Source organism: Anser cygnoides, chromosome 1, assembly GCF_040182565.1.
Source record: "Anser cygnoides isolate HZ-2024a breed goose chromosome 1, Taihu_goose_T2T_genome, whole genome shotgun sequence".
NCBI lineage: Eukaryota > Metazoa > Chordata > Aves > Anseriformes > Anatidae > Anser > Anser cygnoides.
Genome location: NC_089873.1, coordinates 44,258,140 through 44,273,727, shown reverse-complemented (window position 1 = coordinate 44,273,727; position 15,588 = coordinate 44,258,140). Strand labels below are relative to the sequence as shown.

Below are 15,588 nucleotides of genomic sequence, written 5' to 3'. Positions count from 1 at the left end.
GTAAAAAATCTGAACCTAAGGAATTCTTACCGGTTTGCTCCAGCACTACAGCGTGCTGCCTCCTCTTGGTCGTCTGTCTGTTGGGTATGCCAGCAAACCACAGTGAGGATGGCGCAAGAAGATGGGTAATCTGAAAAAAATCAAAACAAAAAATTATTTTCCCTCCTCACGTTCTGTCAGTAAGCATCAGATGTATTTAACTGTAGGGTCAAGTCTTCCATAGCAGGAATGTTTGCAGGCTTTCCACACCAAATTACTCCTAAATCTTTGTTGCTTCAGGGGAATAAAGCACCAGCTTGAGAGGAGGACTGATAACCTTGGCTAGTGAAACTTGCAAGTGGCACAGTGCATAGCTACATTTCTTGTATCCCATTCTTAAAGGAATAAAGATTTTGGCAAGAAGTTTGGAGGAGATAAATTTGAGTACAGCCTTTCTGCAGCGGGATGGTGACTGTTCAAGTAGATTGAGGTTGTGTCTCTCGCTGATTTTTTTGGTTTTGCATGTGATGTAACCGGGTTGTATGATCCTCAACGGTGGATTTATCCTAATCAGTGGATTTAATTCTTGTATACAGCGTGTAACCTGTATTGTAATGAAGTTGCACATAACTGATAGAGATTTCGTGTTAATTTACTTCATTTGCCTTGAGGAGTTCCCAGGAGTCTTAGTTACAGGCTCATTGCACCAGGCATTGTAGAACAGAATGAAAAGGCTTGGTTGTGTGGACTACTTGGAATAGAAAAAACACGTGTTGCTGCTTAAATATTTAATGTGTGACCTCTGCATTCATCTCAGCAACTTGTCATAATTTGAAGAGAGAACGCATTTAAGACTTTAAAGGCAGGGCTGCTACTCAGTATGAAGAATTTATAAAAAGTTAATTAAAAATAACGTGCTAGATTTTTTTTAACTGTTGTATAGTTCTGAATATTTGTGATATTGGATTCATTTCTGCAATGCAAGTGAGAGCTTAGAGGTTCTATCTGGCAGCCCTGCTCACTCTTGTCTGCTCCCATCTTGCAATTAATTGACTTCTCCTTCTCCCTGCCTTAATTTTTGTAATTGGAAGGTGAGGTGAGAGTTGTGGTGCTGTTGCTGAATGTCCTGTCTCACATGTTGAGGAGCTGAAGAGCAGATGAGGAGCTGCCTTTGAACTGGTTGCTCAGCTCCTGGTGTGTTGCAGAAGCTGGCGGGATGTTTGTGTGGAGACATTGGCGATACGGGCGCAGGTGAATTTTCAGTGTGAGGCAAGTAACGAAGGGCCAAAACTTTTGGGAGAACTACTGAATTGCCTGAGGAATCCGCAATCAGTTGGGAGAGAAGAAGGGAGGAGCTGAGGGTTCGGTATTCTTTACCCACCATCAAAATGAAAACTTGTTTGACTGTAAAGATGAAGAGCCTTTTAAATACGAACTTCTGATTTCAAGTGCACTTCACTAGCCATGGCACTCGAGCCATCCCTGCTGTGTCCGTTTTGCTGGTACAGAAGTTTGTGTGCCGATACGGTGAGCGGGTCTGTCAGCTCAGAAATGGCTTTTTGCCCTTGCAAAAATGTTTCTCGACCATATCAGTTCGCTGGTCTGCCTTGCGACCTTAGCACTGTGAAGGAGGCTGGACCTCCTCATCGGGTGCACGGAGAACGGACCCTGCATGTGAGACTGGAGTCGTCGTTTTAATCTGTGACATAAAAATGGAATCTGAGTGACTTGCACAGCTTCTTCCTGACGGTCGCTGTTAAAAAATTTAGCTGGATAACTTTGAGCAGTCAGGTGGTGGGGTTTCAGGAGCTATTTAAGTGCATCCGTGCTGTTGATTTAGACCAGGAACCAATAATGTAGTAATAAGGTCAAATACATAAAATCAGGTAAAATTCTGCTAAACCTTGATCGTTAGTTACATTCCTCAAAATGCATGTTTTCACAGCGTCACGATTTAAATACTAGCTTACAACAAAATGTTGTTCTTGTCAAGTTGTTCCTTTCATCGTGTTTAGGAATATAAATTTAACAGCACGCTTCCATCAAAGCGCGGAGCTGAACTGGAGCTAGTGTTTTAGTTCTGGTCACGTAGGCAGAGAGTAAGGAAGACTTGTAAATGCAAAAAAATCTCTTTGGATATTTTAATTTGGTGCTATCAGTATGTTTAAAAAAAAAATGGGGAAAAGTGTTTTTTTGGGGAAAAAAAAAAATCCACAGTCAAATAACAGCCACTGCAAGATTCTGATTTGCTTTGTTTGTTGATATGGTGCCTTTTATTACAGCAGCTGAATGCTCCAGGTTCTTGTATGTCTGTTCACATCTCCCCTGTGAGATAGGAAGATGCAATGACTCAGGCTTAGCGTTATTTTTATTTTTTTTTGGTGGCCACTTAGGGAAATATATGAAATAAGAAGATCTAGATCTTATCTAGCACAATAATCCCCAGAGCATTCCCCTCTCTCGACTGACAGAGCTCACTGTGTTCCTTCTGCCACGCTCAGCTGTTCTTCACCCGTTCTGTGCGAAACATTTGCTGAATTGTTTGGATTTAAACTTACATATACTGACTTTAAAAAAAAAAAGTCTGTGCAGATATTTTTGTAAAGAAGGCATAGTGACTCTGTGAGCTGATGGAAACTAGAATCCGGTTGTCCAAACTTTAACTTATATAGAGGAATCTTTTGATGAAGTTTGTGTTGGGCAGAACAAAATTCAGTTTTTATGTTACTAGTGTTGGCACTGATTGGCAAGACACTGCTAACTTGTGATGTTATTAGAAGCGTAAGCATTTATAGTAGCTGCATATGTGTGTATTTAAGATGTTATTGTGACTCTCTATAGAATGTAAAATTCAGTTTTCAGTAACCTAATTAAATATTCTGGTTTAAACTTCCATTTTTACATACTTTTGAAGGTGGCTTCTCCAGAAGTAGTGCAGTGGTGAACGAGACAATAGGAGTTTCCTGTGTGTTAGGCTGCTCTGTTTATTTGTAGTATACAAAAACAGCTTTTTGATGGAGCAGGATCCGAAACAGGTTCGTAGAAAGGTATGAAGAAAATCTGTCTTGCAGCTCAGGCTGACCACAACTTTTTGAAAGATGTGAGCTGTGATTGCTACTGCTCGGACAAGCTGCTGACCTCTTGGAGTGCTGGCCACCTCAGTGTACTCTCACGTCACACCTAATGCTGAAAGCTCAAGCTACCTTTTTTCTTTTAAAAAGGCATCAAATGTAGGAGAAACAAGCTGAGTCTGTTAATTAGTTAAATGTAGCCTTAGGTTCGATCCTTCAGTTCACTTGGTTGTGTCAGAGCTGAGTTGCCTTCGCTTGAAAGCAGCGGATGAGGGAATGTTTCTTTTATAGCTGAGTACCTGCAGAAACGAGGCATAGCAACTTGGCCTTGACCGTGGAAGTGATACTGAGTACATGGACATCTATTTTCCTTTTATTTTATGCTTAATTCGGATCCTGGAGGTTTGAGGTTACAAATGATGCTGCTGAGGTGCTTGTGCTGAAGTTCTGGAATGGTTGGGAGCTTTGGTTGAGGGTACGTATGGTCTGCAACTTTAAGAAGGTGGAGTGAGGAAGGAAGGACAAAAATTGTCTTGGTTTGTACAGGTGGTGACTAGAAATGGTTGTGGAGATGCGTGTGCTCTCTTACTTGCACAGCATTTAGCAAATGAGTCTATTTTAATCAGAAGCCTGGATGCGTACCATTTAAAAAACACAATGGTTTGCGCACACCATGGAAAATGCATCTTAATGTTTGTCGCCTGTCTGTAACTATGCTTTCTTTTCTGAACATCATGCTAGGAAGAGAGGTCTTTGACAGATCAGCGAAAATACATTGCGTTTGGCTGCTTCCTGAGACTTCTCTGCACAGATGGGTCGCAGTAGTCACCCAAGCTAAAGAAAATTTAACGGAGCAGAAAGACCTCGCTTACCTCCTACAGAAGGAGGCGACGCTCGTTTGGTTTGTTCTTTTATAGGTAGGCTTATTGTTAAGAATTAAGCATAGCCCCACAGTATTTTGTCATTTAGCTCGCTCATTTTGAGCTGTCTGTCTGTAGTGCTGGCATCGATGTGACGTGGGAAAATCTGGGCAGCTGTCCAGTATCTATCCAGTCTTCAGTAATCGGGACAAAAAAAGTTTGAAGATCTGTATGGCTTTTAAAAACCTAGCACAGGTTGCAGAAAATCATTTAATGTGGTAATCTTGGTGTGGGGGGACTGACGAACCCCGTTAATCATCAGTGGCTGGGCAGTCTCATAGACATGCAGGAATCACAAAGATGTTTGCATGCTGGTGGCTGCCGCTTGATAACCCTGCTCATGATAGGATCAGAGTATGGCAGCTCCATGTTTTTGGGAACTCCCACATTAACAAATTTGTTCTGCAAAGGTGTTCCAGATGATTAAACCAGAAACAAAATCTGCATTGTAGATGTGCTTAGAAATAAGTTCACATAACTCAGATTTCATAACTGAGGCTATTTCTTTATCAACCACAAAAGCTTGTAGTACGGTTCATTCGTTCCTACCAGGCTGAAGACAAAAATTTTGGTTACTGGGATATTTGGGAAGAAACAAAACCATCGGAGCAGAGTGAAACAGCTTAGCCTAGTGAATGTAGTTTGTAGTTTCTGGATGGATCTGCTTAGATGGCTGTAAAGCTACAGGCTATAAATACTGGAGGAGAATTACGAGGCTTTGTTGGTAAGCTGCACGCACCTGTAGTGAGAGTGTAGGTGTGATGCTGGAGTAGTGAAAGCTGTGCCAGAACCTTCTCTTTCCTTCGAATAAAGGCAGGCATTTTTGGATGTTTTTGTTGCGTGTGTTGGTAGATGCTGTAAATGTGTGTAATTTGTGGCTGTTGGTGGAGTGCTTTTTTGAAGGTGGGACTTCACCCCTTCTGCCGGGGATGAAGTTACGGACGTGTACCACTGTAGTGTCGCCTTTAGTCAGCAGTTGGTGCATCATTCTTTGGAGTTCCTGCATGTGGAGGAGTATGTACCAGCTGAAAATACTCTCTGTTAACGCTGCTGGCAAAATTTTAATCAAATAAATGTATTTTTTTTTTCCCATGGATCTAGGTAGGCTTTGAAGGCCTCTTCATCTGTCTGAATGTATCTTATTAACAGAGCTTGCCTATGGAATTATCCTTGGTGGTTTTGCTGAGAAGACAGCACTTAAATCTGAGCACTTTGCCGTGCTGTTATTATTAAGAAAGATTATTACAATAGTAATTGTAATAGTCCTGTATTTATAGTACATTAATGACAGGAAATGTGCTACAGGTCTTAAGTTACCAATGATGTAATGGAGTGAAGCACCTCCTATGTTTTTTTTATACCTGTTATTAATGAAATGCCTTTTTCCTTTTTTTTTTGGCTGCTAATCTGCTGGTTGTATTTCTTAAGTTCCTTATGAGATATTCAAAAGAAGTGTTGTGCTGAAGAAGAATGGAAAACAGAGCATTTGCTTAGGGCATCAGCGATTTTAGTTCACCTGACCAAAAATGTTTGTTTATTTGTCAGGGTAAGAAGCCAAGATCAGAAATATATAAATATTCTCACTGTTTTGAGTTTTGTATCTTCTGGACTAAATAAATACTACATGCTAAGATAGTGTGAGATTATGGAGGGTACACATCTGTGCCTCAGGCTGATCATTTCTGGATCGCTGTTCTTAAAGGTATTGTATGGTATCCTGTGCTGATTCCTTTCCATAATGTAATTACAATTATACTTCTTAAATAGTGAGGAAGTTTTCAGAATGTTTTCTAGCGCCGTTAACATTGGTATGCTGGTGGTTTCCCAGCCCTTGTTAGTGTTATTGTAGAAGAATGAATTTCATCAAAGATGAAAGCTTTTGCATGATGCAATGCAAAAGAGGCTGCCCGAGACCTTGCTCGGGCTATGCAAAGGAAGCGTTACTGAAGTCACATTTAAAAACTAGCGTGAGGTTCTGTGGGAGCCTGTGATGAGGATGGAAATGTTGTTGTTATGAGAAGAGGATGCAAAGCACGCGAGCGCTGGGAGCTGCGTGCAGTCTCTGTACCACAGGAGTGTTGCTGATGGCAGAGCCCCAGACTGCTTATCTGGAGAAGCTGCTTTCTAACACCTGCCACTTGCAGTAGCCGTTCTCTTACCTCCGGTTTGATAACTTCCTTCTATTTCTGTAGAGGTTTTCTTCCCTGTTTTTATTTTGTCTGATTGCTTACCATAAGAGCTGGTTATACAAAAGGGAAGAAAGAAGCTTGTATTAGCTGTCACAGCTTTGGGAGCAGGAGCTTCAAACCGACAAAAAAAAAAAAAATAATTCAGAGAAATGAGCTTTCCCAGAAGAAACGCAAACTGGACAAATCACCACATTGTGGCACTTATAAAAGTGTTATTCATGTGATGCATGTAGTCTTTAATATCCTTTTTTAAAAAAAAAAAAGTGGAAGTTAGCAGAACACCAGACCTCTCTTACAGTGTAACACTTCATTGCTGTTTTAATCTTATCCTCTAATATTTTGAAGCTGACTTCCTAGAAGGGGCCAGGCAGAATCAGAAGTATCAGCGGTTTGATAGTTCCCTTCTGGTTCTACTAAATGGTTTGTGCAGCTCGATGACCAGAAGAGCATTACCAAAAGAAGGCTGTGACACAAGGACGCCTGAGTTATCAGAAAGAGGTTGTGGAGACATGTTTTGAGGAGGTTTGGGTTTTTGTGTGTGCCATAGCCTGCACACCCAAATAAGTAGAAACCCAAATATAACCAGGTTGCCCTTCTGAAACTCCCTAACGGTGGAGTTAGATGCTTCCATATAAGATGCATCTTAATAGTAAAATCCTGAGAGGCATATGGAAAAAGGGCATGATGCCACACACAGCCTGCATCTTATTTGTGTGCCTGTTTTCCTGGAGCTCTTTAGCGATCTTCTGCTGGAACAAAACTTCAAATGCAAAACCAGGCTTTAATTCTGAGCGCGTTTGGTTGGCAGTGACGAGCACAAAACACGACTAAATGAGAAGATACAATGGAGGCAAGTATTCTAGCAAGCTTCCCGTCTGAGGAGCTAGGGTTGGGTCTCCTGGAAAAGTGTGCACGTTGTCTTAGCGTTTACTTAAAGAAAGTAGTCTCTCCAGGTGGATTTATCCAGCTTGTTTTCAGGAAGGGAAAGCTGCGAGGTCTCAGGAACAACATGCTTTTATCATTTGTTTGTTGTGTTGTTTTCTATTGTGTTTATCGTACTGAAGTCCTGAGGATGAAATTGTAGACACCTTTGGTCAAGTAGAGTGGGCTGGTTCTGACTTCCCGTCTTTTAAAACAAAGCGGGTGTTGGGGGAGGATGAGGATATTTGTTGTCTTGCTTTGTTGGTTTTCACCTAAAAGCCTCACCGGAGGAGTCAGGAGGAGATGTCTTTGAGCGTGCTGGTGCCAGTTTTTCCGCAGGTTCCCGTAGGCCCTATTCCCTGGAATATCTTGGTTGGAGCTTTAGTCAGCTCTATCTCAAGTGTAATCGAGCTCTTTGAGCGAAGGGTAGGCCTTTGGAAATTGTTTCAAGGGTGGTTTGAGACTGTTCCATGATTCTTCTTGTTAAATCTTTCCACATAGTAGCAAAATAGTTGATTACTCCCAGCATTAGTCATAGGGAATAGCTGGGGGATGAGCGCTGCTCTCCTCCTTTGCTGAGCAAAACACTGCTGGAAGTTTGTCTCTGCGTGTAAACAGACCCCGTTAGTGACTGACTGCAGGGAAATACTAATGCTGAAAACGTGCTCCAGCTGGTGGTAGGCTACAAACTTGCATTTTCCTGGGAAGTAGTGCCTCCTGCCACTTCTGCTCCCTAGAATGACTGAAAGGTGGGAGCGGAGGGGATAAAACAGTGAAACTGAGCAGCGCTGTTGACGTGACTGGGAGATGTGGATGCTATACCTTTTTTTCTTTTTTTCTCCCCTTTAGGAGGGCTTTCGAGCTGTCGCTCTGCTGCTGAACAGCATGCAGTCCTTTCGGGAGCAAAGTAGTTACCACGGAAACCAGCAGAGCTACCCGCAGGAAGTGCACGGTTCCTCCCGACTGGAAGAGTTCAGCCCCCGCCAGCAGGCCCAGATGTTCCAGAGCTTTGGAGGAGGCGCCGGCAGTGGACGTCGTGGAGCAGCAGGAGCCTCGACAGCAATGCCTGGTGAGAGCTCTGGCCATCAGAGCTACCAAGGTTTCAGAAAAGAAGCAGGAGAGTTTTACTATATGGCTGCCAACAAAGATCCAGTGGCGTCAGGAGGGCAGCAGCCGCCTCAGCGCAGGCCTTCTGGACCAGTACAGAGCTATGGGCCCCCTCAAGGGAGTAGTTTTGGGAGTCAGTATGGGAGCGAGGGACACGTGGGCCAGTTCCAAACACAGCATTCAACCCTCGGGGGCGTATCCCACTATCAGCAGGACTATACCGGTCCTTTCTCTCCGGGGAGCGCCCAGTATCAGCAGCAGGCTTCTAGTCAGCAGCAGCAGGTGCAGCAGCTGAGACAGCAGATCTACCAGTCTCATCAGCCCTTGCCCCAGGCTTCCAGCCAGTCTGCTTCTAGCACCTCGCACTTGCAGCCGATGCAGCGTCCGTCTACCCTGCCTTCCTCTGCTTCTGGCTACCAGTTACGAGTGGGTCAGTTCAGCCAACACTACCAGCCGCCTTCGTCGTCCTCCTCCTCCTCTTTCCCCTCCCCGCAGCGTTTTGGCCAGTCAGGACAGAATTACGACGGAAGCTACAGCGTGAATTCTGGGTCGCAGTACGAAGGCCATGCCGTGGGTTCCAATGCACAGGCGTACGGGACCCAGTCAAACTACAGCTTTCAGACTCAGCCGATGAAAGGCTTTGAGCAGTCTAAGCTGCCCCAAAGCGGGCAGCAGGGGCAGCAGCAACAGCACCCGCCTCAGCACGTAATGCAGTATTCAAACGCTGCCTCCAAGCTCTCTCTTCAAAGTCAAGTGGGACAGTACAGCCAAACTGAAGTTCCTGTAAGGTCACCGATGCAGTTCCACCAGAACTTCAGTCCGATCTCTAACCCATCTCCTGCTGCATCTGTGGTTCAGTCCCCAAGCTGCAGCTCCACCCCTTCTCCCCTCATGCCGGGTGGAGAAAATCTCCAGTGCGGGCAAGGCAACATGTCCATGGGTTCTAGAAACCGAATCCTGCAGATGATGCCTCAGCTTAGTCCCACACCATCTATGATGCCGAGCCCCAATGCTCACGCAGGGGGTTTCAAGGGGTTTGGGCTGGAAGGACTGCAGGAGAAAAGGCTCACAGATCCCGGGCTGAGTAGCCTGAGTGCTCTAAGCTCTCAAGTGGCCAACCTGCCCAACACAGTCCAGCACATGTTGCTTTCGGATGCCTTGGCACCTCAGAAAAAAAGTTCCAAAAGGTCATCCTCTTCAAAGAAGGCTGATAGCTGCACAAACTCAGAAGGCTCCTCCCAGGCAGAGGAGCAGCTCAAGTCTCCCCTGGCAGAGTCCCTTGATGGGGGCTGTTCCAGTAGTTCCGAGGACCACGGGGAAAGGGTGAGACAGCTGAGTGGGCAGAGCACGAGCTCAGACACCACCTACAAAGGGGGTAACTTAGAGAGATCCAACTCCTCACCAGCACAAGGCTCTCAGAACGAGCCATCAAAACTCAGCACCAGCCCCGCAGCTAGGGAGGATGTGGCCTCCCCTGATGGGAAGGAGGCTGTAGTGGCAGTGGAAAATGCCCCAAAAGTGAACGAAAAGGCAGTTGGAGTGATTGTCTCCCGGGAAGCCATGACAGGAAGAGTAGAAAAGTCAGGTGGACAAGAGAAACCTGCACAAGATGATGCTTCTACAGCCCCGCAGGCTCCAGCTAGCGCTAGTGGTGGTACAAAAGAATCTGGGCACGCAGGGCCGCAGCCAGAAGCTCAAGGAGGAAGCAAAGGGAGCAAAAGTGGAGATAACACTAACCACAATGGAGAGGGGAACAGCCAGCCTGGCCACGCGGTTGTTGGGTCAAACTTCCCTGCGAGAACAGAACCTTCCAAATCTCCTGGCAGTTTAAGATACAGTTACAAGGATAACATAGCGGCAGGTATACAGAGAAATATCGGCGGCTTTCCGCAGTACCCTTCTGGCCAAGAAAAAGGGGATTTTCCCGGGCACAGTGAGCGCAAAAGCCGGAATGAGAAGTTTCCCAGCCTCCTACAGGAGGTCTTACAGGGTTACCACCATCATCCAGACAGGAGGTATTCTAGGAATGCACAGGAGCATTCTGGGATGGCTGGGAGTTTGGAGGGAGCCATGAGGCCCAACATCTTAATCAGTCAAACCAATGAATTGACCAATAGAGGCCTCTTAAATAAAAGCATGGGGTCTCTCCTGGAAGGCCCTCACTGGGGTCCCTGGGATAGGAAGTCTAGCAGCGCAGCTCCTGACATGAAACAAATAAATCTAGCTGATTATCCTCTTGCTAGAAAGTTTGAGGTGGAGTCTCAGTCTTCTGCCCATGAAGGGGGAGCGCTTTCAGAGAGGAGATCGGTGATCTGTGACATATCTCCATTAAGGCAGCTTGTCAGAGATCCCGGTCCTCACCCCATGGGGCACATGGGTCCTGAGGCCAGAAGTGGAAGGAGCGAACGTCTTGCCCCTGGCTTAAGCCAGTCGGTAATACTCCCCGGTGGCATAGTATCCATGGAAACAAAAATGAAAGCTCACAGTGGGCAAATAAAAAAGAAGATTTTGAACAGTCAAAGAGCTCAGCTAGTCTTAATAATAAAAAGACAGGAGACCATTGTCATCCTGCTGGCATCAAGCACGAATCTTTCCGAGGCAATGCTAGCCCTGGAGCTGCGGTCTCCGATTCTGCTCCAGACTACATTCCTCAGCAGGAGAGCAGGTCGACACAGATGAGACGAGCACCTGGCAGGACTGGAAGCAGCAGGGGGAAATCACCTTCTCAGTATCACGATCTTGCTGATAAGCTGAAAATGTCACCAGGCAGAAGCAGGGGCCCGGGAGCAGATCTGCACCACATGAACCCCCACATGACACTATCTGAAAGAGTTAACAGGGGTTCCTTGCATTCTGCTTACCCTCAGAATTCAGAAGGCTCGTCTTTGGCTGCAGCATATCACGCAAATGCCAGGCCTCACGCTTTCGGTGACCCGAACCAGAGTTTAAATTCCCAGTATCATTACAAAAGACAGATATACCAGCAACAGCAAGAAGAATACAAAGATTGGGCGAGCAGCGCTGCTCAGGGTGTGATTGCTGCAGCTCAGCACAGACAGGAAGGAGCAAGGAAGAGCCCAAGACAACAGCAGTTTCTGGACAGGGTAAGGAGTCCCTTGAAAAATGACAAGGATGGAATGATGTACCTTCAAGGCAGCTCTTATCACGATACTGGAAGCCAGGAGCCCGGGCGCTGCGTTATGGGGAGCGACAGTGCTCAGAGCAAGTGCGCCGACCTGAAGCACGGTAACCAGAAGTTGCAGCAACACGAGTCTGGTTGGGACCTCTCTCGGCAAACTTCTCCTGCCAAAAGCAGCGGCCCTCTAGGAGCAGCCAACCAAAAAAGGTTTTGCCCTCAAGACAGCGATGGGCATAGACGAGAGGAATCTTCAGATTTGCCCAAGCCTAGTAATGCCATGCTCAGGCTCCCTGGCCAGGAAGACCAGTCTCCTCAAAATCCCTTAATTATGAGGAGGAGAGTCCGTTCTTTCATCTCGCCTATCCCTACCAAAAGACAGCCACAGGATATGAAGAACAGTGGCAGTGAAGATAGAGGGCGAATGATGACTTCAGCAAAAGAAGGAGCTGATAAAACCTACAATTCCTATGCCCATTCATCTCAAAGCCAAGATGTTGGCAAGCCAGTTGGAAAGGGAGATTCCTTCAAGGACCTGCCAAGTCCTGATAGCAGGAATTGCCCTGCTGTTTCCCTCACAAGCCCGGCTAAGACCAAAATACTGCCCCCAAGAAAGGGGCGAGGATTAAAACTGGAAGCTATCGTTCAAAAAATCACATCTCCCAATATTAGGAGAAGCGTTTCCACCAACAGTGCTGAAAGCGGTGCAGATACCGTCACTCTTGATGACATCCTGTCCCTTAAGAGCGGGCCTGAAGGAGGAAGCATGGCTGGACACGGGCCAGAGGCTGAGAAGAGAAAAGGAGAGATGCTTTCAGATCAAGTGGGGTCAGCGAGCCAGGATACAGCTAGCGAAATAACTCTCCCACGGGCCTCAGAAGAGTGGCAGAGCAACGAGGATGATAAAACCAAGAAAGAGACCCCTGAAACTGCCAGCGTTAGTAAAGAAGGAGCAGGATCCGGCGCGGCAGCGCCACCTTCTCAGAAGTCAGGCGGTCAGGGAAGGCCCGATGGCTCTGTAAGCGGAGCTGGAGCTCTGGCCTTTCCAGACTCAAAAACAATTTCCCCTTCCGGTGTGTTTACTTCTGAACCAAACCCAAAGGCTGAGGAAAAAGACGGAGATGTGACAAACATTTCGCCCAAGCCAGATGGTTTCCCTCCAAAGGGATATTTTCCCTCTGGAAAGAAAAAGGGGAGGCCGATTGGGAGCGTGAACAAGCAGAAGAAGCAGCAGCAACAACAGCAGCAACAGCAGCAGCAGCAGCAACAGCAGCAACAACTGCCCCCACCCCCGCCGCCCCCACCTGTACCTCCGCAGTCTGCAGAAGGGGTAGGTGGTGGCGAGCCGAAACCGAAGAGGCAGCGGAGGGAGAGGCGAAAACCTGCAGCACAGCCGCGGAAGCGGAAGCCTAGGCGGGCTGCTCCGATCGTGGAGCCTCAAGAACCAGAGATCAAGCTCAAATACGCTACCCAGTCTGTAGATAAAACTGACTCCAAGAATAAGTCCTTTTTCCCTTACATCCACGTGGTAAACAAGTGTGAATTAGGCGCTGTGTGCACAATCATTAACGCGGAGGAAGAGGAGCAGAACAAATTGGTGAGAGGCCGGAAAGGACAGAGGTCTTCGACACCCCCTCCCAGCAATGTGGAGAGCAAAGTGCTGCCCACCTCAACTTTCATGCTGCAGGGCCCTGTAGTAACAGAGTCTTCTGTCTTGGGGCATCTGGTTTGCTGCCTGTGTGGCAAATGGGCCAGCTATCGTAACATGGGTGACCTCTTTGGTCCTTTCTACCCCCAGGATTACGCAGCCACCTTGCCCAAGAACCCGCCTCCAAAGAGGGCCACGGAAATGCAGAGCAAGGTCAAGGTACGGCACAAAAGTGCTTCTAATGGTTCCAAGACAGATACGGAAGAGGAGGAGGAACAGCAACAACAGAAGGAACAAAGAAGCCTAGCTGCTCATCCCCGCTTTAAGAGGCGGCACCGCTCTGAGGACTGTAGCGGAGCCTCTCGGTCACTTTCAAGGGGAGCTTCTTGTAAAAAAGCAACCACTGAGGGTGGCAGTGGTGGTGAAAAGACTCCTTTGGACTCAAAACCCTCTATGCCCACTTCAGAAGGTGGCACTGAGCTGGAGTTACAAATTCCTGAACTACCTCTTGACAGCAATGAATTTTGGGTCCATGAGGGTTGTATTCTCTGGGCCAATGGGATCTACCTGGTCTGTGGCAGGCTCTATGGGCTGCAGGAAGCTGTGGAGATTGCAAGAGAGATGGTGAGTACCAAAACTTACTATGCCCTTTTTGCTTGTTTGCAATAAATATACCATTTGAAATACTGTTTTTCCTTGTTCTTCTCTCATGTTTTAAATTACCATCTTTCACCTGTAAACAAATCTCTAGCACTGCCTGTCTGGATCAGATGGATTTTTCAGGCATCAAAAAGCTGCGTGCATATTACCTACTAGAATTTCTGGATGTCCAAAGCTTTCTCATGACTACAGTGATCGTTTTCTTTATTGTGTCCTGTTAGATATTAATACTCACCAGGGCTGGTCTTCGAGTTGTACAGTGAAAAGACAAGTGGCAGAGGACGCAAGTTGCAGCAAACGAGATTCTAATTCAATAATGGGCAAAAGAAATCAGTGAGGGTGGCTCAGCATTGGCATAGGGGAGGGGGACTGACAGAAGTTGTGGAGTATCTCTTCTTGGAGATGCACAAATTGGACTGGACAAGGCCCTAAGCAACCCACTGTACCTCTGAAGTTGGATCCAGCTTCAAAGGTGGCTTTGCTTTGAGCAGGGGTTTAGACCAGACATCTACAGAGGTCCCTTCCAACCTCAATTATTCTGACTGTAACACGTATTATACAACCTCAGGAGAACTCACAGTCCCTGCAAAATAAGGTCGATAAAGTGGAAAGGCGTAGAGGTCTGTAAACTGAGTGCAGCGTGGGTGGTTTGACTGTTGATGAGTTCCATGTCAATTACCCCAGAAGTCACACTGATTGATAAGGGACTTTCTCCAAAGTGCGAGAACACAGCGAGAGAGATGTAAAATCGAGCAGGGACAAAGGGAGAGCCTTATTCACCATCCCGTGGTTGTGGATGGAGACAATCATTATTGATTATCTGAGACAGAAGCTGACACTTTAAAACCACAGCTGTTTGGCTTTCCGTGCCATTATCAGCATGCTACAACCCTGTATCGCTATCTTTTGCATTACGCTTTCTGTCCAGGGCCAGACCATGGAAGAGATGTGAGATTACTTTTCCTGTTACCTTCAGATTCTCCTCTTTCTGAGCAGCGCTAGGATCCAGTTTTTATTTTCTTTTCTCTCTGCATAGTTATATGCAGCTCATTTCCTCCCCGTGAGCTTTCCTCTACAACTTTGATTCCCAGCTTGTTCTGCATTTTCACTCACTGTTCTCTGACAGTAATTACATGCTTCTTTGCCCTAACTTGATTTGGCCTGCATTCTTGTTTCTAGCTTCTCATTAAACAAAGTCAGTTAATTTCATTTGGTTTTCACCAAGTAGCGCCTGTGTGCTGAGTTTCTCATCTCTGATAATTGCAAGGTTTCTTTCAGGTTCTCCACTGTCAGTTGGATTTTACTTACGGCGTGACGAGGCTTTCATGTGTCTTGTAGTTCACCAGCACTTTCAGTTTGGATCTCACCAGCCTCTTTTTTTCCCTTTTTCCTGTTCCCAGGGTGTGTCTTTCATTTATGATTGTCTTTCCAATAGCAAATGCCTTTTCCACAATTCTTGAACCACTCGAGGTGTCCTTCAGTAATCCTCCTTGCGTTCTGTACCTGCAAAAGGTGTTTGCCCATCAGAATATCAGGGCTGTGTCAATGGGCTCTAATCAAACTTGTCAAATAGTAGCCCATTATCCACAACATTGTTACATGGTTTTCGCCTGTTCTGTTTCACACCTAGTTCTTTCTCTGTATGGGATCTTGGCAACTTTCTTTTTCTGGCTGAATACACTTTGGCCTACTCTTTATCACTTTCTTCCAACCGTTATGATCATCTCCTTGTCACAAATCGAATTTCTTGCTTCTCTTCTTAACCCTTTCATCTGCCCTTATGGCACCGTACAGCAATATCCCCTTATCTCTCTTGAACCTGCTGTCCTTTCTCTCTGCCTTTTTCCTTTAATCACTCACTCAACTCTCAGCATTTTTTCACTCGTAGTAACCTGTAGACACAAGTGTTTCACATTTTTAAAAGAGGTGTACAAAATGCCTGTGGCCTCTCTTGCCT

The 15,588-nt window shown here is 46.1% G+C and overlaps 1 protein-coding gene across 1 annotated transcript in view; it reads left to right on the top strand.

Annotated features, from left to right (window-relative positions):
- Positions 1-15,588, top strand: part of TCF20 (transcription factor 20) — a 119,829-nt gene that overhangs the window by 68,889 nt on the left and 35,352 nt on the right. Inside the window, 2 exon segments of the mRNA XM_066990189.1 lie at positions 7,930-10,684; positions 10,687-13,595. Coding sequence (XP_066846290.1) covers positions 7,966-10,684; positions 10,687-13,595 — 5,628 coding nt within the window. The 5' untranslated portion in view covers positions 7,930-7,965.